At 48.0% G+C, this 22,549-nt stretch overlaps 1 protein-coding gene across 1 annotated transcript in view; it reads left to right on the top strand.

Moving 5' to 3' along the window:
* Nucleotides 1-3,678: 3,678 nt before the first annotated feature.
* The window catches only part of SACK1D (scaffolding CK1 anchoring protein D), a 58,665-nt gene continuing 39,794 nt past the window's right edge, over nucleotides 3,679-22,549 (top strand). The window contains exon 1 of the mRNA XM_086932267.1: nucleotides 3,679-4,260. Coding sequence (XP_086788393.1) covers nucleotides 3,784-4,260 — 477 coding nt within the window. The 5' untranslated portion in view covers nucleotides 3,679-3,783. The remainder of the gene's footprint in view (nucleotides 4,261-22,549) is intronic.

Consider the following 22,549-nt stretch of genomic DNA (forward strand, 5'->3'; position numbering starts at 1 on the left):
CCTTCCCTTATATTTGCAGATGACACCCTCGTCCTTGCTAAGTCCCCTATGGGGATTCCGTGTGTACTGGACCAATTTAGCAAATTTTGTAGTGACTGGGGACTAGAGATAAAGTGTCCAAAACCAAGTATATGGTTTTTAATCCTTGCCATACTTCTCGATCGAATCCAACGCTGAATCGGAAACCACTCGAGCTGGTCTACACCTTTGATTACCTGTGTGTTACTTTAGACGGGAAGATGGAATGGACCCAACATATCTCCATGCGGAGGCTGAATTTAGAACAGCAGATTGGTGGCCTGATGAAGATTTATCAAGGGCTTCACTTGAAACCATTTTCTCCAGTCCTCTAGCTTTATTCATATATGTCCCTGGGGGTAGCCTCATAGAGTGCGGAGCGGAACTTTGGGGCCACAAAAACATCAAACAGCTAGATATGGTGGAAAATCAGTTTTTAAGGCAGGTGTTGTGTACTCTGGTCAGCACCCGCTGGATTCCCCTGAGGTTTCATGTCGGTCTTAGACTTCTCTCGGAGTGGGGCGGCAATTAGACGTCTAATTTATTTATTTATTTTTAATCTTTTTATTAACTTTTAGCTCAATCGACCATTGGTAATAAAGTTACCTTAATTTGCATATCATTAAAATTACAGTGGAAACACTCAGGGCTCCCAGAAGGATACATGGTCACCAATAAGATACACTGCAGCAGAACAAATATACAAGAATTACTTCGGATCATCCTTCATTAGACAGTTCAGGGTCACTTCTTCTTATAATTGTACTATATAGGATGCTGATCCGCTACAATACATCCCCCTCTGTATTTACACCATGGTGATCATATTTTCTCCCACTTTTTGGCACAACCTCTGCCTTGGTATACAGTTTCCTCGGCCAGTTGGCACCAATAGAGGTCATGTTTCCATTCCCTCAGCGAAGGCCGAGAGGGGGCTTCCCATCGCCTCGCAATGTTCCGTTTGGCGACCCCGGCTCCCAGGGCAAGCCAAATTCCCATGTGTCTGGGCAAATTTGAGTCGGTTTTATCATAAGGAGGAGCCATTTAGCATCCATCGGGACCTGTACCCCGGAGACTCTGAACAACACCTCCGTCACCTCCTCCCAGTATCTGACTATCTCAGGGCACTCCCAAAGGATATGGAAGAAAGTACCTTCCTGCTGGCACCCCCTGACACAGAGCACAGTCTGCGCTTTTCCCCAGGTGTATAGGTGTGTGCGTGGGTAGTATGTACGATGCAGTATTTTAGTTTGTACTAATCTAAAGCGAGACTGCACTGCAATCTCCCTAGGACTCTGTATTGCCTCCTGCCAATCTGTGTCGTCCAAGTTCCCTAGGTCATCAGTCCATGCAGCTCTCAGGGCCACAAGGGGATCTGGCATATTGTTTATTAGCTTACGGTAGACTGCAGAGGTTGGCTTTTCGGTGATAGGGTCAAGGAGTAACCTATCCTCCAGAGGAGAGTAGTCCAGAAGGGGGGTACCCTGCTGGATGTGTCGTTGCAGGGTTTGTACAAGACTGAGGTAGTGGTATTTTTGTGTCTGATGCAAGGTCTATTCCTGCTGCAAGGTTTCGAAAGTGAGGGGCACCTTCCCCCTTCACACATCTCCCAGGTGGTCGATCCCAATAAGTCTCCACTTCCCGAAGCCTGTTAGTGTTGCCACCTCCTTCAGGAGGTCGCCTTCCCACAATGGAGTTTGGCTTGTCAATTTTCCCGCCCACCCCAGCAATTTATTTGCCTCCCTCTAGCATTCCACCACTACTCAACGTCTAATTTTTTGAAGGAGAATTTGGGTCACCCCGAATTGACATACTACTGTAACAGACTTGAGGAAATCCTTAGGTATCCTGCTACCGCAGATATCCCTTGGATGAGACATGTCAGAGAAATGTTCTTTGAATGGGGTTTAGTAAATGTAGACAGACCCCAGGGGAAACTGCTGTTCTATTTCAGTAATTGAATTAAAATCATTGTTTAGATCTTATCGGCTCGATAAACTCCTAACCTCATCAACTTTGGGTAAATTAACAGGCGATTTTGTATTGATAAAGGATTTTTATTGTGCAGAGTCATTTTTAGATATAGAACCAAACCAGGCTAGGAAACTTTACATCCTCTTCAGATATGGCACTTTGCCACCCTGCACTTTCACCTCAAGATATGCCAAGTCATCTAATTGTGTTGTTATGGGCTGCCCATCATGTGTGAGAATCTATAGCCCATATGTTGTTTTTCTGCCAGGCCTGTAGGAGGGTGAGGGCCCAGGTGGATAATCCCAATCTGTAGACGTATAGGTGTCACAAGGCATCTGGAGGCATGTAATCATCCAGACAGATGCTTCGGCCCCAATGGTGTTTGCAGTATCGAGGTTTTTAATGAGTATATAGTTTGGATGGGAAAAAATTGGAGTAGCTGCCTAACCTGATCAATTAGAATCCTCCAGACAGATGTGCTGACCCCAATGACGGGCACCACCCCTCCTAGGGGGCGTGGTGCCTTTAGTGGCATCAAGTGGGCAGGAACACAAGAAGAGCCTCTTCCGGGTCAAGTGACCCGGAAGAGGGTACGTGCCTCAAGCACAAGAGCCTCTGTGATTGGAATATCGAGGTCTATAATGAGTTTTTGGTTTGTACAGAAGAAAGCGGGAGTAGCTGCCAAATTTGAAAAACTAGGAACTTTTAAGGTGTACAACTGATAATCACCAATTGATTTTACGATTTTAAAACATTTGGATTGACCTTAGGGAACTGTGTGGCTTAGTAATACGTTTTTTTAATTTATTATGTTAATATTATGAATGTATTTTAAAATAATAACTGTTTTATGATGTTGTGGTATTTTTAATTACCGAAATAAAAAGTGTTGCGGATGACTGTGACACTACAGCCACGAATAGTCACTGCTGGCTTAACACATTGGGAGAAAAAAAGTGACAGGAGTTAGAAGGCAAGCACCCATTAAGGCGAACACGGAGAGAATGAGAAAGCACCCGACCTGCTAAGAGCAAAGTTTAAAAGTTTGCATTTTGCCAATTTCTTGCATTCTTTTTCATTGCCCATCCATGTTCCTTCATGGCCCTCCTACGCCCAGAATCCTGGAACTGGGTCTGGGGTTAGTGGTTGGGGCAGTGCAGAAGAGGGCAGGTAACAGAGGAAGGAGGTTTTTGATTGAAGACAAGAAAACATGGGAGTAAACAGAGAGGCTGGTGAAAGCGTGGAAGGCCGAAGCTGATACTTCCCATGAGCTCGGCTTGTGGATCAAGCCTGGTATAAACAGACTGGGTACAACGAAAGGGCTGCAGCCGGGCGGGCACCACTAAAGTACCAGTAAAGGATTACGCGTCACGTGGCTGGCAAATGGGCGGGGGTCTGGGGCAGCGCCAACGGGGGAATGGACCAAGACGCGGGATTAGCAGCACAAAAGGAGATGGGACGGTTTCTGAAGACTGGGCGCTTGTCACAGGGGAGGCGGGGTGTGCAGGTGAGGGCCCGGGGGCAGGTAAGAGGCTGGGAATAGGTGAGCGGTAGGCAGGGCGCGGCGCGATGGGTTGGAGTTGGCAGACGGGGGCCGGGCCCGGGGAGGAGGGCAGGCTGTCAGCGGACCAATAGCTGCAGGAGCGCGCGGTGTTTGTATTTAAATGTCATATAAAGGCTGAGGCAACTAGTTTAGCTGGGTCCCTGCCACTGGCTTTTAAATTTACCTGTCTATCTTGTCCCCTTCCGTCTGTCTGTTGCTGCCCTGCTGAGGCTCCCGGGTTCGGCTTCATGGCGAACCAGTCGCAGTGCCTGGACGACCTGCCTTCGGGGCACCTCTGGCCCCGGCAGTGGGACGAGGCTGCCCTGCTGCAGCGGGACCTGTACAGCGAGGCGCAGCGGCTGGCGGTGGAGCAGCTGCTGGCCGGGGGGCGGGACGCCTTCTGGGCTTTCCTGAAGAAGGAGAAGGTGGTCGCCTTCCTGTCCGAGGAGGAGATCGATGCCATCCTGGCCTCTGCCATCCTGCCCGGCGCCGAGGATGGGGCCGATCTGTCCCTGCTGTCCGCCTCCATGGACTGCTCTTCGGTCACGTATTTCCCCGACCGCTCTGACGTGGAGCCCCCGGCGCTGGAGCTCGGCTGGCCCGCCTTCTGTGCCGGGTCCTACCGCGGAGTGACGCGGGCCGAGGTGCACTTTCAGCCCAACTATGGAGAGTGCATCTACAGCTGCAAGGACGCGGTGCGCAAACTCATCCGGGGGGCTAAGGAGGTGAGTTGCGCAAATGTGTGTGTGTGTGTGTAAGGGAGGGGGGTGTAAATGACCATTTGCTAGGCTTGCAGAACACCAGCATTAAGGCTGTGACATCAGGTGCCGTGACACCTGGCAAAACCTACATGTTTGGGGTGTTTTTAATGCAAAACCAGTAGCGGGGTTTCCATTTTCATTTCATGCATTAGGGCCCCTGGCACCCTTGCAATTACATTCAATTCAGGGTCACTGCCTCCTGAATTCTGAGCTGGGCGCAGCCATAAACAGTGCATCGGGTGCAGTGGCACCGGGGACAAGTGATATTAACGACATTGTAGGCCCCAACGTGGTCGGCTTTAGCACCCAAAGTAAACACGGATGGTGCACGTTTTGTTTACTTGCATCAGAGAACACGAACCAATGCTGCGCTGCTGTTCTAAGTAAACAGTAATGTGCTTGCATAGCCCTTGTGCTGACAGCCGCGTGCCGTTGCACAGCACAATAAACGCTCCGTGCAAATATTATCCAATACAATATTACGCTCTCTGGATTTCAGAAAGATGGAGGACACAGGCCCCTGCTCCCGGATTCTAACTTTAGTATACAGTTTTTTTGCCCTGTTCGCCTTCAGAAGGCACCGCCATTTCATTGAAATCTAATGATTTATTACGCGCGTTTTCAAAACATGCTTTTGACAGAAATGTTGCCTTCTTCACTTGAATTTCACTTGGAAGTTTGTGTATGGCGCCCATTTAATGGCCTGGTAAGTAAGGCCTCTCAGGGGGTTGACTACCTGTTCCACTTCCAGTGGTCCACTCACCTTTAACCTTTTAAAGGTTGATAAACGGTGCATCGCTGCATAGGGATAACATTAATACCTGCTGCTGGTAGGGCTATAAAGCATCAAGCCTATGACCGCACTTTATAAATATGTTTTCATGTTAAGATTGCAGCTAGAATGAATTTGGGTGGTTATAGTAAATTATGCGGCTCAGGACTATAGGGGATACTGGGTGAATCATAGGTCCATGTGAGGCGGTCGGTCGTTTAACCTGAGCACGTACTGTAATGATGTCTTGTAAAGCGCCTGAATCACCCCACATGGGGTATCTCCGCGCTGTAGACCGCTGGGGAACCCGTCCTGGCTTTCCCTGTGAGATGGTCCCTACTGGGTATCTCCAAGGTGAAACCAGGCATCCCCGGCGTATGTGGGGGGCCATTGTGGAGATGAGGCAAGCTAATGCCCAGAGTTGCCGAGTGTGATCCCTGGTTCGAGTAGGCACCGAGGCGAGAATTATCGAGTCTGCTGACCCTGGTCCACGACCCTGCCGAGTCAGGAATTGAACCCTGGCCGTCTTCTGCTTCTGGGTCTGCCGCCTCTCACCAGTGAGCCACACCACTCCATGGTCGGTCGTTTAACCTGAGCACGTACTGTAGGGTTCAGACTATGACACGTGACAGAGTTCAATATATTTGACTTGTGCTTTAAATGGCCAGGCACTGGAGTACTGAGCACCTGCCCTTCTTTAATTTCAACGGTAGAGTGCCTGCCTGCACTTCTGAGCACAGCAGGGGGAGGGGGGTGAAGTACCAGCTTCCCCGCTGACTACACTGTGTTATCCTGGGCTGCTCGTGTTGTCTCTGTTGAATACATTCCATTATTTGTAAAAGAACCGCCAGCGTTTAGAAAGGTTCTGATCACCAGGTTCCGGTTTGGCTGAGAGCGGAAAGGGCCGCATTCGTGTGCCTGTCACTGGAAGAAAAGAGAGGCGAATGAAAATGAGAGTCTGAACAGCCCACCACACCTTCGGAAACAAAAAAGCATCCGACCGTTACGATGAGCCAGCGATTTCAAGAAGAGCCACGTGGTGTAGTGCACCAGACTGCTTACACCCAATTCTGTTGACACATCGACCGCTCCGCATTTAAAGCTAAACATCGACCCTACCCACCCACACCGAATATGCAAACAAAAATAACAGATGGTAGAGGTGGGACGTGTGAGCGCCTACATATAGAAGAGCCGAGCCAAAGATCTAGCTTGACTCTGAGAGCCATGCACGAGCCAAGCCAGCAAAATATTGAAGCATGCGATTCGTCCAAATAATGGGAAATGTGATAACGTGTTTAAAAAAGTGTCTTTCTTTAACACGCGGAACTGTTTCACCTTGGTACACCTGACCATATCACTGCATTGAGAAGCATTTGTTAAAAGTGATACTTTTTTTTAACATGAATTCTCCGCAACCTGTGGTGTTTTGGTGTCATGTCTGGTTCGAGATTCCAGAGATGACCGTTTTAGACCTAGGCTCTAGATGTAGACGTGCCTATTTAATCCTATGAAATAAAATGAATAATTTCACTCACCACTCGTATGCATCTTCGTAAATATAATACAACCTTCAAGCTCCCTCAAGCCTTATGCAATGCCATTAGTGAACTAACCAGTAAGACATCTGTCCTGTGCACCCTTTGTGTGACCTAGATTCTTACTGTAGGTGGAATAACACTACATACTATTAAATCAAGCACAAGTGAGAGATTTGAATAGAATCACACATTTTGCTCAAGCAGGGAAGCCGGGATCGATTACAAGTTTTCTAGTTCCACACTATGCAATTCAGAGACTACATGCGTGTCTCTTCCTTTCTCCTGTTTTACATCAACTATTAATACTTTCTCTTTAATTTTTAGGCACCTGAGGTTAGATCGTGGATGACATTAAAAAATCACATGGGGACGATGGAGATGATTAAAATAATGGAGTAAATGTTGAGACATAGCAGGGATTTTAATGGAAAGTGTGGCATGTAGTGGCATAGTGTGGCTGGTGGGTAAATGGGGAAGCCAAAGTACACTGTCACACTGGTGGAATAAAGGACATGATTGGGAGAGAGGTTGGAGAGAGAATGGTAATTGGAAAATCACGTGCACAGATGAGAACAATGTAATATACAAATGTATTATCGCTAAATCTTTTATTTTTCAACAAATGAAAAACCTTATATCATTTTGTTGAGAACCGGAATAACAATTTGTTCCATAAGCTTGGAAAAGCTCCTAAGGAACAAAACAGGTTGAATATTTGTACTCAATATAGAAAGAAATTTGGGATGAACAAATACAATACCATAAAAAAAAATTCTACTATTGTTGGGGCGGTAATGTCATTTGCATGTTGAACGGTCTTGTTTTCCTCCCTTGAGTGCTCGACTATGTGTATCTGATATCCGGGTTCTTGATTTTCGCCCTGGTGTCATACTAATCTAGCATGTGTGCAGAAGTCTTGGCCAATTACGTGACATTTGTAAGGTCCTTTATATATCCTGTGACCTTGAACAACGCACCAAGCATGTCCTCACTGACTGTCTTTGGACTAATGTCCCAATCATGGATTTAACATATAGAGCAGCAGTGGTAGAGTAACATACTTCATAAATCCTAAATTGTGACCAGATCTTTTTATCTCTGTCACTGGAATGGAGGTCTACTGGCCCACTTGTGAAATGCTCTCTTTCTGGTTCCTAGCGCTAACATTCTGAGTGTATCTCATGCTTGGCTGTATTTTTAGCCTGTGGGTACATTCATGGTGTGTGTGTGTATATCTGTGAATGAGCTAGAGTAATGGCCGCCTGCGGGTTCCATTTTGAGTACCCCGGGTCAGCCCATCGCAAAAGATGGAAGTGAGGTTGTTTTCACAGACAGTGAATGTGAGTGCTTACATTCCTGAAGCTGGAGGAAGGAGACACTGATTTTAGGGTAGTGGTTAAAGTGGTCCTTTAGAAATGTAATTAGGTATTTTCTTTCACAGTGAGCTGCTGAGTAAGCTTCCTAAATGCTGCCATTAGGTATCTTGTAGGGAGTGAGGGTTGGGACTGCAGACTTTGTTATGCAGAGTGATAAGATCTTTAAGTGAGGACTATCCTCCTTGTCATTCTCTGAGTACGCCATTTTGGTGATGACAGCCAAGTGCAGAGATCTCATACCTGTAAATTAAATGTAAATATGGGTGTCCTTGTAAAGCGCACTGTGACTCCATGGAGTATCCTGGCACTGAAGACCGCTGGGGAACCCGTCCTGGTTTTCCCTGTGAGATGGTCCCTTTCTGGGTATCTCCAAGGTGAAATCAGGCATCCCGGCGTCTGTGGGGGGCCGTTGTAGAGATGAGGCAAGCTTAATGCCCAGAGTTACCGAGTGTGTTCCCTGGTTAGAGTAGGCACCGAGGCGAGAATTATCGAGTCCGTTTTGACCCTGGTCCACGACCCTGCCGCGTCGGGAATTGAACCCTGGTCCCGGGCCGTTCTCTGCTTACGGGTCTGCCGCCTCTAACCAGTGAGCCACACCACTCCACTACCTCTTTGTGCCTATATTGTGGCCGCTCCAGTTGGGAGACTCCCCTGCTGAGGAAGCATCACTCTACACAAAGGCTGTGTCTGGAGAGTAGCCTAGGAAGGATACTTGAAAGGAAACCACTTCAAACTAGCTTTATCCCTGCAGATGGTGGATACATACCTCATATCTGATTTTGGTGTATAAAAGTTGGGCCTCACTACTGCACTTGTTCCAGTTCCAAGTTGTCTATGGCCAAGAAAGGAAGTGTTCGGCAGGACTGCAGTTGCTCCAAAGCTGGTGTCTGACTGACCAGCATATTGGTGGAGTTGAAGGGACATCACCAGGAGAACTTTGTAACTGTCCTGAATTGCCTGAAGTTCTGAATGCATGTTGATGGAGGGAAAGGTATTCCAACCTTGCGGGAAAAGTGTCTTTCCCGGGGGACAGAAGTGCACTCTGTCCAGGGTGTCTGATGCACGCAGGTGAGACGGAGAAAAAGCGATTGGAGCACTCAAGTGTATGGGCCTTTCGCCTACAGGCAGGAACCTCTATCAGTGCAAACACAATTGTCAAAGCCTAGTCGGGTGCGTGAGTGTTTGTCAGGCCCAGTAGAAACTGACAGTGGAAGATTTGGCCTGTGCAAATTGCACCTGTGTAGAGAAATTGACCAGCGCATGGTTGTCGCTGTCTATAGGGATAGACCTATGTGTGGACGCAACTGCCTCGAGTTATTGGCCTGTATGTGGCCACAACTTCCCAGAGTGATCAGCCCGTCTGTGGGAGCTGCAGCTACAGTGCCTGTGTGGCTTACATCTGCCAAACTTGTGACAAGCAAGAGCCCAGCCCTTTCATGACCCCTTACAGGACTGCCCCTCCGGTGTGAGTCCAACTGCTGCTGCACTCACTTTTGGTCCATTCAGGACGTGAAGGCCCAGAACTGTAGCGTCCTCTTCTGTCAGATGCAGTACATGAGTGCAGACCCACCGTACAAAGCTAGATTTACTGACGATGCTCCCTGCTGGCATGCAACCTCTTGGGAGAGAGGATGCAAGTATGATTGAGAGCCTTGCTGCTCCACCAATCCAGCAGGGACTTATCCACTGCTTTTGATAAGCTTGAGATTGAAAACAAAAAACTGAGTACCCTGGTTTAAGGAGTGATATACCTGCTCCTGAGCTATATCTACACTGCTAACTTATACCACAATTAAGGGAGGGCCCCTAGACCTTCAAGGAGGAAGACCGAAGGATACCGATCGAGGCACAGCATTGCCTGGATAGACACCAGAGAGTCTGTCAAATGAATTTTTGTTCTAGAGTGCGTTAAAGTATTTTTCTTTCTTGTAAAGATATGCCCTGAACTATACATTCTTTCATTATGTTACTATGTGATTGCTAGGCTCTGGGCTTCAGCACACCTTTTATACTCCCGGAGAAGTCTGGACTGCTCACCGCCGCTACCACTGAGAGTCAAGTGCTAATGGTATTATACTTGGCCCAGTTTCCAGAGCTATAGTCGGATGGACTCCACAACGTTAGAGGCAAGTGTCCTCAACTGATCCTGCAGCCCCAGTTTGCCCTTCTACCCCTGAGCAGGGTATAATAATTATCATTGTTCTACTAACATCAAACACACAACAGGTGATGTGAGGAATACTTGCAATAAGTCTAATCACTGAGTGCGAAGGGTGTGCCCAGATGTGGGTCTTGTGCTCACTGTACCATAGTAATCGAGCTTTACCTCACTGATCAGACCTAAGTAATTGAAACCAGTCTGGGGTTGTTTGTAGTCCCTTCTGGAGCGGACCTTGCCTGGCAGTTTGGGATGGACTGTTCTCACGAGGAGCAGGGAAGGTACTGATTTTCATAAGGCGACCTTTGTCTAGAGGGGCATAGTGGGCAATGTAGCCCGAGCAACTGCCAGTGGCTGAGATTAATTCAGAACAACAAACTAAATGCCAATGCTGAGCAACAATTTCAACGGCTTTGAAAAATGACACCTGACCAATGAAGCAAAGCGACCATAAGCTCATCAGTAGCTTTTATTCAAATAGCACATATTATTTTTTTGTTTTCATATTCCAAAGGAACACACAAATACATACATAGACAACACAATTAATAATTTTCACAACTTACAAAAATTATTAATTGCGTTGTCTATGTATGTATTTGTGTGTTCCTTTGGAATATGAAAACAAAACAATATGTGCTATTTGAACAAAAGCTACTGATGAGCTTATGGTTGCATTGCTTCATTGGTCAGGCGCCATTTTACAAAACGGTTGAAATTGTTTCTCAATATTGGCATTTAGTTTGTTGTTCTGGTCCAAAGTGCTCAGCCTTACTGATGTAGAGCCACACCCTTTACTGTTAGATTGAGATTAATTCAAGCATTTACTCGGTGTAGCTGTTGAACTGTCATTTTGCATGCCACAACAGTCCTCTGTGCAAACAAGCCTTGTGCCTTTCCTCACTGTCTTACTTTGTCGCTTAACAGGAAACATAATGTTACCTATAAATGGTGTATAATAATGACTCTATTCACCTCTTATACAGCACACACCTCCAGCTGAAATATCAGGAAAGATAATCTTTAAAAAACATTGTTTACTACAGAAAAATGTGAAATACAATTATTATTATTTATTTGCAAAATTCACATTTTTTTAGTACATACGTTGATTTTAGGTGTACATAAACATTCGGATTGTAAACTACACATCACTGACAAGTGAATCAGGATTCCATGCATTTTACGCCCAGTAAAAGTACTTCTAAATTCGGAACTTGTTAGAATGTTGTGGAATCACAGCATGTGCTAGTTTAGGATTAAGAGTGAGATTGCGGTTTGTCACCCAGGAAAAGTAAGCAAGCACGCACAAACTCATAGATTGTATATATTTACATGTTCATTGGTGGCAGTGACCCATTCTGGAAACTCATGCACAGTTGCCCCTATCAATGGCAAGACTACCAGCCTTTTCCAGGGTAGGAATTGAAAATTAACACATTAATTAGTGTTCAGTGAACGTAGTTTACTCTGTTGGGATCCTTTGCCTTACCGAGGGACCAATGCTTGGCAAATTTAGAGTAGTTCCACAACCCATTAGATAATACTTTAAATTAACTGTAACCGTCATCATGGTGGTTCCTATCAATGTAGAAAAACTTTGACAGAAGGTACCGTCAGCCATGACAGCTAGCCGTCAAACCTTTGGATAAAAAGTTTTTGTTTTTCAAAAACAAACTTCAAAAGTGGGAATTTGTTCATTGAAAAACAAAAAATGAAATGCCCTATATCCTGGTGGTATCGTTCCACAATGTGAGGGGTTCGGAGAATCATAGGTTTTAGTGTTTTTTTCCTGTACCACGCCACCATGTCTTTCCTGGTGGTGACAGACAAGATTTTTTTTTTACACCATCCACTTCTAAATTGGGCGGACGGTGTAAAGTCCGTTCTTCAACGGCCCATACTTGTTGAGCAATCCAAGGAATCATACCATCGACTGAGGCAACATGGGCTCAATTTACTGATTACATATTATTCACCGACTTTATATGAGGCAAGCTGACTGAGGGTTTGACAGACACGGTACTCTGTTGCTTTTCTAGTGGAGTGCACTGTCTGCCAAAATCTAAACCAGGCTCTACATTTTTTGTTGAAAGACTCAGACACCACTCAGAATCTCAACTGCAAACTGAATGCCTAGTAAATATAGATTGTGAAAGGATTGCTATTTACCAGGTGCAGTGTTTGCACAGGATTCAGAGTTTCAGACCTTGGAATGGAGGAACGCGTGCATATTGCACGTGTTTCCACCCAGTCCGAAGTATGAAAACGTTCTTGCTCTGTTTAGCTGCACTATGTGTTCCATGTTTTACCTGGTGAAAATCTGAAATGTGCATGACTAAGGCTGCAATTATAGTCATATTAGGGCACAAGTTATGGTTACATGGGATAACTATAGCTGGTGAATCTCAGTGGTTTTGTTAGTTTAAAATGGTATGGTTTAACTGGCCTTTTCATCTAACTGTAATAACTTCCCTTTAACCTTTAGTTTTTTCCGTAAAAATATATTTAAATTATTCCTTTTTGTGTTACTTTCTAAAGCCTAATTTCCTATGGTCTTGATTGGGAAGCTGTACCTTTTCTCCTTTATAAATCACATATTTGTTAAACTTTTCGATGTTTTACTATCTTACAAATAACTTGGATCCAAGATATTTTTGTGGAGGGCAAAGTGGTATTTAATTTGGCAACAAGCCTGCCTGACTGATATGCGTTCATCCTCCTCACCTACGATATCCCAATAAGGATAAGGAATTAACTGGCCTGTAACGACAGAACTTGGGAACAAATGAAGCAGTTAAAGCAACTAACTTAATAATGTAAAACACAATATGTAAACCTATACCAGTAAACGTAGAAAAAAAATGTCTGTTGCACGTAGCCAGGTCCAAGTGACCCGTATTAGTGGTGGTTTACATGACCCTTTTGGGCCCGAAGTATCTTCTTTAAGAGGAGGGGTTCTCAAAGAGGTTATTAGCCTGACTGTAACTGACTTTAGTAACCAGAAGTTGGACACTATGGGCCCCTGGCAGCACTTTTGCAGTTCCGGAGCATCACTTTTTTGACACTCCGGTGGTGCCATGTGCCGAAGCTTATTTACAAGTGCAAAAACATCAATTGATGGACTGAATGCAGAAAAATGTCATACAGTCACCCCAGTACAGAGATCTGGACCTAAACCCATTGTTTTTTTGCTCACCATGCCATTCCAGTTTGGACCCAGCCATATGCAAATCAGTCTTGAACCTGCGTCCAATGGGAACAGTCCAGCCCAAACTGCCAGGCCAGGTCCTCCCTGGACTGGAAACAAGTATCCTAGGACCGGTTTCAAGCTTATTTACAAGGCCACTCGTGAAAGGGGCGTTCCGTGGGTGTTGCTGTGGGTTTTCCCATGCAACACCCATGGATTCTGAAGCATTCTCAGATTTACTAGGAATCGTAAACCTGGGAATGAGTCAGATTCTAATGCCACCCCAGGGGTGGAGTTAGGGAGGTGCAACGAGGAGAAATATCCTTATTTCTCCTCGTTTTTTTTCTCTTTCTATCTGTGCTGCATTCTGCAGGAAAGACAGAAGGGGGGAAACACCTCTGTGATTGTTTTGGTGCAAGAAGGTGTCCCTTCCTGCACAAAAACAATCACCCCCACAACGCAGACACCCTGGCACCATGCGCAAATGTGTCTGTATTGGCGCATGGCAGCTAATTGTGTGCCAGCGCAGGGGAAAAGGACAGTAATGTGCCGTATCTCATATTTCATTGTACATTTGACTTTGATTAACAAGTCAGTCGTTTTGACTCCTTATGACCTGCATCCCATTTGAGTCAGTGACCAAAATGAGACGTTCTGACTGGATCTGTCTATGCTGTGATTTTGATTTGTGCCCAGGCCAGGCGATTTTGTTTTATATTATAAATCTCCCAGTTGGAAGCTTTTCTTCTCCCGCTTTTTCTTCTTTCACACCTTCTTGTCTTTCAGTAACACAGCTTTGGGTTTTGTTTAAAAGAATACAACACTTAGTGAAAAATAAAGAAAAGTTTTTTCCCCCAGTGTAAACCCTTGCTTCCAAGTTAAAGAGACTGACTGAACTCGTGGAACTTAACCATCACCCCCTGGCAGAGTTGCGAGTTTCTTCATGCTATCTGTTTCCATCAGGGACATATTTTTGTTGTAGATCCATTTTCTCCAGTCTTCATTCTCATTCCTCTGGGCTACCCAGAGGCTACGAAGTACATTCAGAGAAAAAAATGAGTACAAATGAAAGAATGTGAACTATCTCTGACAGTGGGGGCTACCGGCTACTGCTGACAGTGTCAGATTGTACCCGGAAGCAGCAAGCTGAAATGACACCCTTTTAGCTTCCAGTGCCTGATAACAATTCACTTTATTATTCTGGAAAGAAACATAGAATTTGTCAGCTAGTACACTCAAAAAAGCACGTTCAACCAGCCTTTTCTTGAATCTCAGACCTGCGTGGCCTCCAGGAAACTCCTCTTTCTATCTCAGGGATTTATTATTCTTTTTCTATTGTGTACACCTTCCATGCATTTGCCAGCCTTTTGTTTTTTTTTTGGAGTGGGTGGGGATATATTTTAAGAGGCCACTCCCTAGAACTTCCTCCGTCATATCCAATTGTCTCCAATAGAAGTAGCAACACTTGTAGAGAAAAACAGTCTCGTGATCTGTACTTATTCCATCTCAGGACGTATTTCGTATTGTTCATACGTGGCTATAACCAATGCTTAATGTGTACCAGTGATCACCGTTGGTCAGAATCGGCCCTCATTTTTGGTGACTGCCATGTATTTCTCATCTTCAGTCTTTGACCCAGAGCGAATGGCAGAAAACGGAGGAAGAGAAAGCTATGAAAACTGAGACAAAGGAAGAAAGCAGAGCAGAAAAAACTGCTAGATAAAAAGACAAAAAGTGTAGCATGGTGAAAGAAAGAGGGATAAGGTGGAATAAAACCTAGGCAGCCTCTGTATTTTGCAACCCCGTCAGACAGCAGCACAAGAAGAGGGCTCCAAAAATAAATGTTGGGCCTTTCATCTTGCAATGTAGGGGCATATTATCAAGACTCGGCGATAAAATTATCGCCGCTTTATCGGCAGGAAACTGCTGATAAAGTGGCGATAATGGGCTTGATAATATGCTCTATGGAATTCCAATCGAAGCTCATGTTAGATGTGAAGGACTTTTTTTTTTGTGAAAAACTTTATTGACAAATAGACGTAGAAGTTATTTTCGTCATTTTCACTGTTTGCATCCGTTACATATTGTCTCAGTATGTCTGCATAGATGGTTAAATTACAGGACAGATTGGTGTACAAGATTAATTTTCATAACATATAAAGAGGAAAGAATTGCATAGAATTCCTTACAGAATTGCATAGTTCAACATTCCACACTCAGGTCCAGTTCGTAGTTCGCCCACCTATTAAAAACTGCAGTTAGTTCTCAGTGACTTCTACGTATGGAGAGAAAATGATTTCTACAAAAGAACTTAACTAATGTCATCACCACCGTATAAAGTTGCGCCTTTTCATATACTGGTGTCATCCACTGCATAGAGCCCATACATTGGTTCAGAGTTTACAGTTGCCGCTCCCTCCACCCCCACACAAATCAAAGTGTCTCATATCAGTCCGTCCCCCTTAATCGTCTTCCTCCTCTGATTCCAGATCTTCATCCTCCGGCAACGGGTCACATGGTTCTCCCCTATATTTATTCCATGGTGTCCATACTTTATTCCATTTACGCGGACAGGCCCGCAACACATACACTGCCCTTTCCCTCACCATGAGGAGGTCCATATTTCTAACCCAGCCCGACACTGTCGGCAAGTCCGGAGCACCCCATTTTTGCGCTATGTCTCTTTTTGCCACTGTCATAGCTAACGTGGCCCACAACTGTTCATATTTGTTCAGGTCAGTAGGATCCCAAATGTTTAACAGACATTTGCGGGGCTCAGGCAGGAGCGATATCTCAAGGGCCTGGGAGACTCTTCGCATAATCTGTTTCCATACCTCTTGGAGTAATGGGCAGTCCCATAGTGTGTGAAGCAGGGTCCCCTCCTCCCCGCAGCCCCTGAGACAGAAGGGGTGTGGTGTCCTCTGTATCCTGTGCAAAAGTGTTCTGGTATAATAGGTGCGGTGTAGGATCTTGAGCTGAACCAGCCTAAACCTAGCTGAGATGCCCACCTCCCTTGGTGAGGCCAACGCCTCATTCCATTCCGTGTCGTCCATATCCCCTAGTTCCCCCGCCCATCTCTCTCGGAGTTTCTGTGTGGGGTCCGGCAGGTTATTAACTAGTTTTTTGTATGTAAGGGAGGTTGCCTTCTGTTCCATAAAGTCAGTTAGCAACCTGTCCTCCAGTGGAGAGGATTCCGGGAGTGTTGTGTCAGGAGGGATTGCGTGCAGTAGGGCGTGCCGGATTTGCACATACCTGTATGTTTCATTGGGTCCCATACCATACTGTTGCCGCAATTGTGAGAATGCGACCACCGAGCCCTTATCCCAAAGGTCTTCTACAACCGAAATTCCTATTTGTTCCCATTGTGCGAAACCCTTACTGGCTCTTAAGTTTCCTAGCGATTTCGTGTCCCACAATGGCGTCATGTTTGTAATTTTCCCCTGCCACCGAGTCGTGACTGTGCTGCATGCCATAGGGATACCGTGTGCAACGTCGGACCTATCAGTTTCCGGGCCCGTGTGCGATTGTATAGCACCGCGAGCATGCCGTCCGTCCCTAACTGTGACCAGTCTGCTTGGTATGCGGGGTCCCCCCGCGGGACGTGGATCCATTGATTTATTATCTTAAGCTGGGAGGCCCAATAATACAATTGAAGGTTGGGTAGTGCAATCCCTCCTTCGTACCAGCTTTTAACTAATTTATCGTGAGCTATACGAGCTGGGCCATTGTTCCACAGTAGAGCAGACACAAGTGCAGCGACTTGTTGGAAGTAGCGTGGGGCCACCACATGAGGAGTATTCTCCAACACATAAAGAAATCTAGGGAGAGCCATCATTTTGTATAATGCTGCTCGTCCAAGGAGGGTTAATGGCAGGGTGGCCCAGTATTTAACGTCTGCACGGAGACGTGCCAAAGGTGGCACCAGGTTTGCGTTATAAAAGTCTGTCGCATTAGTGGTGATAACAATGCCCAGGTATTTAAATGAGCCGGACGCCAATTGTAGGGGGCAGTCATCTCGCAGTGTCGGTTCTGGGCCCCTGAGTACGAAGATTATAGATTTGGACCAGTTTAGGGTGTAGACAGACGCCTTCCCATGCTCGTCGCACAGGGTCAACAGGGCAGGGATACCTTCGTTGGGATCGGTCATATAGATCAGCATGTCATCTGCATACAGTGACACTTTGTCTTCCCACCCGTCCTCCCAAGTGAGTCCCCGAAACAGTGGCGTTGCCCTAAGCAGGATGGCCAGCGGTTCAAGCACCAGCACAAATAGTAGGGGCGATAGCGGGCACCCTTGTCTCGTTCCGCGTCCTAACGGGAAGGGCTTCGAGATGTGACCATTCGCGACCACCTGTGCCATTGGCGACTTGTACAGTAGCCGTACCCATGCTATGTATTTCGGGCCGAAGCCCATGCGGGCCAGGACTGCAAATAAGTACTCCCACTCCACAAGATCAAACGCCATTTTGGCGTCCAGGGATAGGATGACTGCCTGTTTGGAAAGGAGATGTGCTCTCGCCAGGACCCCATGTACCCTCCGCAGATTCATCGCTGTGCTCCTATGTGGCATGAAGCCTGATTGGTCTGGGTGTATCAGGGTGTGCAAGTGTGCCGTCAGGCGGCTAGCCAGGAGTTTCGCAAGTATCTTTGCCTCCACGTTGAGCAGGGAGATGGGTCGGTACGAGGGGCATAGTGTCTGTGGCTTGTCAGGTTTGGGGATGGCCACTATGGTGGCCGTGCGCTGATCCAGAGGGAGTGCAGCCTTAACAAGACTCTCTTCATACATATCCAGCAAGGGTTTGCTCAACAGGGGGGCTGATGCTTTGTACCATTCTACGGGTATCCCATTAGGACCAAGTGCCTTGCCAGATTGCAAAGACTGTATTGCCAATTGGATTTCAGTTTCGGTTAAGTCAGTGTCCAGTTCCTGTTGCGCTTCTTGGGAAAGTGCGGGGACAGTGATTTGGTCGAGTGATGCTAACTCTTCCTGCTCTGTGACAGCCCTAATCGGTGTGTAGATTTCCTGATAGTGGCGCGCTAAAGTGTGTACGATTTGTTCAGGGTGTGTCAGCAGCTGGCCCTCCTGATTGTATAGCCTCTGTATGCCTCTGTTGCAACCACCCCTTCTGTCCAACCATGCTAGCATTTTTCCGGCTTTGTCCCCCACATCATATATCCTGCTGGCAGTGCTCGCCAAGTGTCCCTTGGTCACCGTCGTGAGGTGGGCCAAGTGTTGTTGTTGTTTGAGATGTAGCGCATGCGCGGTGTCAGGGGTGGGATCGGACATGTGGGCGACATTCGCGGTGTGGAGAGCCAATTCTAATTGAGCGAGTTCATTTCTGGAGTCTCGCTTGTGCCCCGTGATAGTCGCTATTGCCGCGCAGGACTGTTTTGTACGCCTCCCAAAGTGTTGAGGGTGAGGAGACCGTCCCTGCGTTTTCTGTGAAGTAGTGCGATGAAGCCAGTTTAAGCTTCTTTCTGACACCTGGGATCTGCAAATAGTTGGGGTATATTGGGTAGAGCCTGGCACGTTTCTGCTCCTTGGATGTGATGTGGAGGGACACTGGGGAGTGGTCAGATATACCCCTAGGCAGGATCTCAAGTTTGTCCACTGAACCCAGCCCCACCCCCAAAAAGAAAAGGTAGTCAATGCGTGAGAGACTGTTATGTGTAGATGAGTAGTGCGTGTACTGTTTTGCCGTTGGGTTCAAGTGACGCCAAACATCCGTGAGGCCCAATGCGGACAGGAAACCAGGAAGTGTGGCGGCTCCTCGTTGCCGGTCCCGTATGGGAAAGGTGTCTAATAGCGGGTCTGTTATGGCGTTAAAGTCCCCGCCAATGATCATGTCACCCTCTGGGAGGTCAATGAGAAACTGACCCAGCGCTGGCAGCGCTGTGGAGTGTAGCGCCGGGGGAATGTATACTGACACCACGTTGAGGGGCTTCCCTTCCCATTGGCCGTGTATCGCCGCAAATCGACCCTGGTCGTCCGTTTTGCGGCTGTCAATCATAAAAGAGGAGTTTTTCTTGAGGAGTATCCCAGTGCCCCTGGATCCCGTGGTGAACTCTGCATGCGTCGCCATGGTATATCCGCGCCTGTCAAGTGCTTTGCAGGTGGACCCGGCCAGGTGTGTCTCTTGCAACATCACCAAGTCTGGCCCGTGACGTTTAATGGTTTGGAGAACCAACCCCCTTTTAATTTTGTCCCCCAGACCCCTAACATTCCATGTGAGCAATTTTAAAGGGGATACCGCTGTTAGTCGCGAGTCGCCTTCAGCGGGTGTGATTCTATGTCGTTGGGCCATGTGGAGGTAAGACTAGTGTGTCTGAAGCGTGAAGGTGGAGCATAGCGCATGTGTAAAGACCTGTGATAGAAAACCAGGAGTGTACGGCTTGCAGTGGGACCATGATCCATGCCGAAGCGGTGATGACTGAGAACAATATCAACCATAACAATACAACTTCCCCCCCCCCCCCCCCCGCCCCCTCGCTGCTCCCCTGCACCACGGACGAAAACCCGCCCGCATCCCCAACTTGGCAGAGTGCTTAATCCCGTCCCCGTCCATCTTACTTGCTCGTGGGGTTGGTGATACCCCTACAGGCACCGGCCGATGCCCGCCCTACTCAGCTCCATCAGCGTCAAGGTCCCAAGTGTTCATAAACATGTTGTTCCCTATGCAGATAACTCTGATTAGCCCCTAACTGGTTGTCCAGAGTCAAGTGGGTCTCTTTCAAGGTCCGAATCCAATGCCGTCGCACTCTCTTCGTTCGGGGGAGTACCTGACGGGTGTGCCGTCTGCCCCCCGTTGCGATGGTGCTGTCGGTCTCTGTGCTGGCGCTGTGGCTGCCCCACCTGTCTCCATCCATCAAGCCATTCTCGAACCACCTCCGGCGTATCAAAGAACCACGTCTTTCCTTCGGCTACTATGCGTAATTTGGCGGGGAAAAGCATGGAGTATGGCAGGCCTCTGTCCCGAAGTGCTTTTTTTACGCCTATAAAAGATTTTCTGCGCCTGGCTACCTCCGCCGTGTAGTCTGGAAAGAAGGCCAGCGTTGAGTTTTGAATTTTTACTGGCGGGGAGTTCCGTGCCGCTTGTAGGATCGCGTCTCTGTCCCTAAAATTGAAGAGCCTGGCCAGCACCGGTCGCGGGGTGGCGCCCGGTTTGGCTGCCCCACCAGGGACTCGGTGCGCCCTTTCAACAGAAAAGAAGTGAGACAGGCCTTTAGGTTTCAGCTGGGTTTTGATCAGATCCTCAACGTATAAGTCCATCGCAGCTTTGCCCTCCGATTCCGGCAGGCCTAGGATGCGGACGTTGTTCCTTCTGGAGCGCCCTTCCTGATCGTCAAGCTTTTCCCGCAGCTGTTTAGTGACTCTTTCCATGCGCTCCATGGCCACCTGCAGGTCCGAGGTGTCCTCAACAAGAGATTTCGTGACTACTTCCACTTGCGAGACCCTTTCCGCCATTTTGTGAAAGTCAGCTCGAAGCAGCGTGACCTCGGAGGAGATGGAACCCACCGTCGTCCGGACTTCGTTGAGGGTCTTCATTACGTCTTCAAGGGTTACTTTCGGAGTGCCACCTGTTTCTGGAGGAGTACCAGTAGAGTGGCGGCCGCCACTCTGGGAATGTCCATTTTGGCCGTATGCGAATTTGTCGAGCTTCGCCTGTGTCGTCGTGCTCCGTGTACCCTTTCCGGCCATGATGTCGCGTTGCTGTCGGAGGTATGCGTGCTCCGCGTCTGGGTACACACTGTCGTCTTTTGGGCCACGCAAGGCCTGCGGGTGTCCGGCTGATAAATTCGTGTCCCACTGAGTTCAAGGGGTTCTTATGGTCCACCTAGGGCCAGAGGTGCCGCAGCCGGCCCTCGAGATAGTCAGTCCGCCGCTCTTTGGAAGGTGCTCGTTAGGCCTACAGCGTGGCTGTGTAGGAAGGGTCCGTGCAGTGTGGCGCCACCAAGTGCGACGATGGGTATGTTCCCGAGGGGGGGGGTCCCCCCCTTTGTAGTGCCTCCAAACCCCTTCGTGCACCCCTGCAGTGGCTATCGTGCGGGACCGTCCGCACCTAGAAGGCGCCTACTCCAGGCTGGTTGCACTGCGGATAGCCCCACTCCACGCCGCCTCTGTGTCAGGATGTCGGTGCCCCCACGCGCCTGTCCGCGAAGCCGGGGTGAGTCCCAGACCGGCGGTAGCGCAGGGAGGCGGCCGGGTCTCGGTGCAGTCCCCCTCACCTTGGTGCGCAATCGGCGTCACTGGCACTCGGATCCCCAAAGTATGGCGCAGTCCTTGGCGCAGGGAGGCTTCCGCTGTGTTTTGCTTCTTTACCTTGCGGCGCTCGCCGCTAGCTCCGGCTCCCCTGGACCCCTCCGTACACTCAGGGGCGGGCGCTGGAAGGACAGTGCGATTGTGTGGCCTCAGTGGTAAAGCGGAGCAGCTGCCGGCTGGTGTCAGGGCGCCCAGGCCGGGGAGGGTGAACTTCCGCCCGGGTCCGCTGTCTACCTGAGGTCGGTGCTGGCAGGCCGGCGCAGGCCCCGTTTCTCTGTTTCTGACAGGAGCCGTTCCCGGCGTCCGATGTTCACCGGGGTTGAAGTAATCAACGCCGCTCGGGTTCTTGAGCCGATGTAGCCCCTTCGGGCGGGTGATGAGGCGGATGGAAGTGCGGATAGTTAGTGCGGGCCGGTTTGCCTGACGGAGCTCCCGCTTCAAGCTGCCGCCATGCTCGGCAGTTGGCCACGCCCCCCCGATGTGAAGGACATTTAACATGAGCTTCGATTGGAATTCCATAGAGCATATTATCAAGCCCATTATCGCCTCTTTATCGGCAGTTTCCTGCCGATAAAGCAGCGATAATTTTGTCGCCGAGTCTTGATAATATGCCCCGTAATTTTTTAGAACCAATTAAGCACTGATACAACACAGAGTATCTGCTGACAGGACTTGTGGCTTCAGTCATCCTCCATTTGGTCAAACAACACACCATCTGTATTTGTAAGTCCAAGAAATGGGGCCTTCAGAATTGGACACATCTCTGGATTTCCTTCATCAGTGTTATCTAAACCCCTTCCATGGGCGAGTCCTCCCTTTCCTTCCTGCCCAACTGACTGCGCCCCTTTTACCTTTTGAAATACACCAGTGACAACGTGATTTGGTGCCTTAAAAGGTCGCAGGTTATTTAACATAATATGGTTGGACATTTGCATTTTATTGGTCATTCAACACAT

The sequence above is a fragment of the Lissotriton vulgaris genome, chromosome 7 (genome assembly GCF_964263255.1).
Source record: "Lissotriton vulgaris chromosome 7, aLisVul1.2, whole genome shotgun sequence".
NCBI lineage: Eukaryota > Metazoa > Chordata > Amphibia > Caudata > Salamandridae > Lissotriton > Lissotriton vulgaris.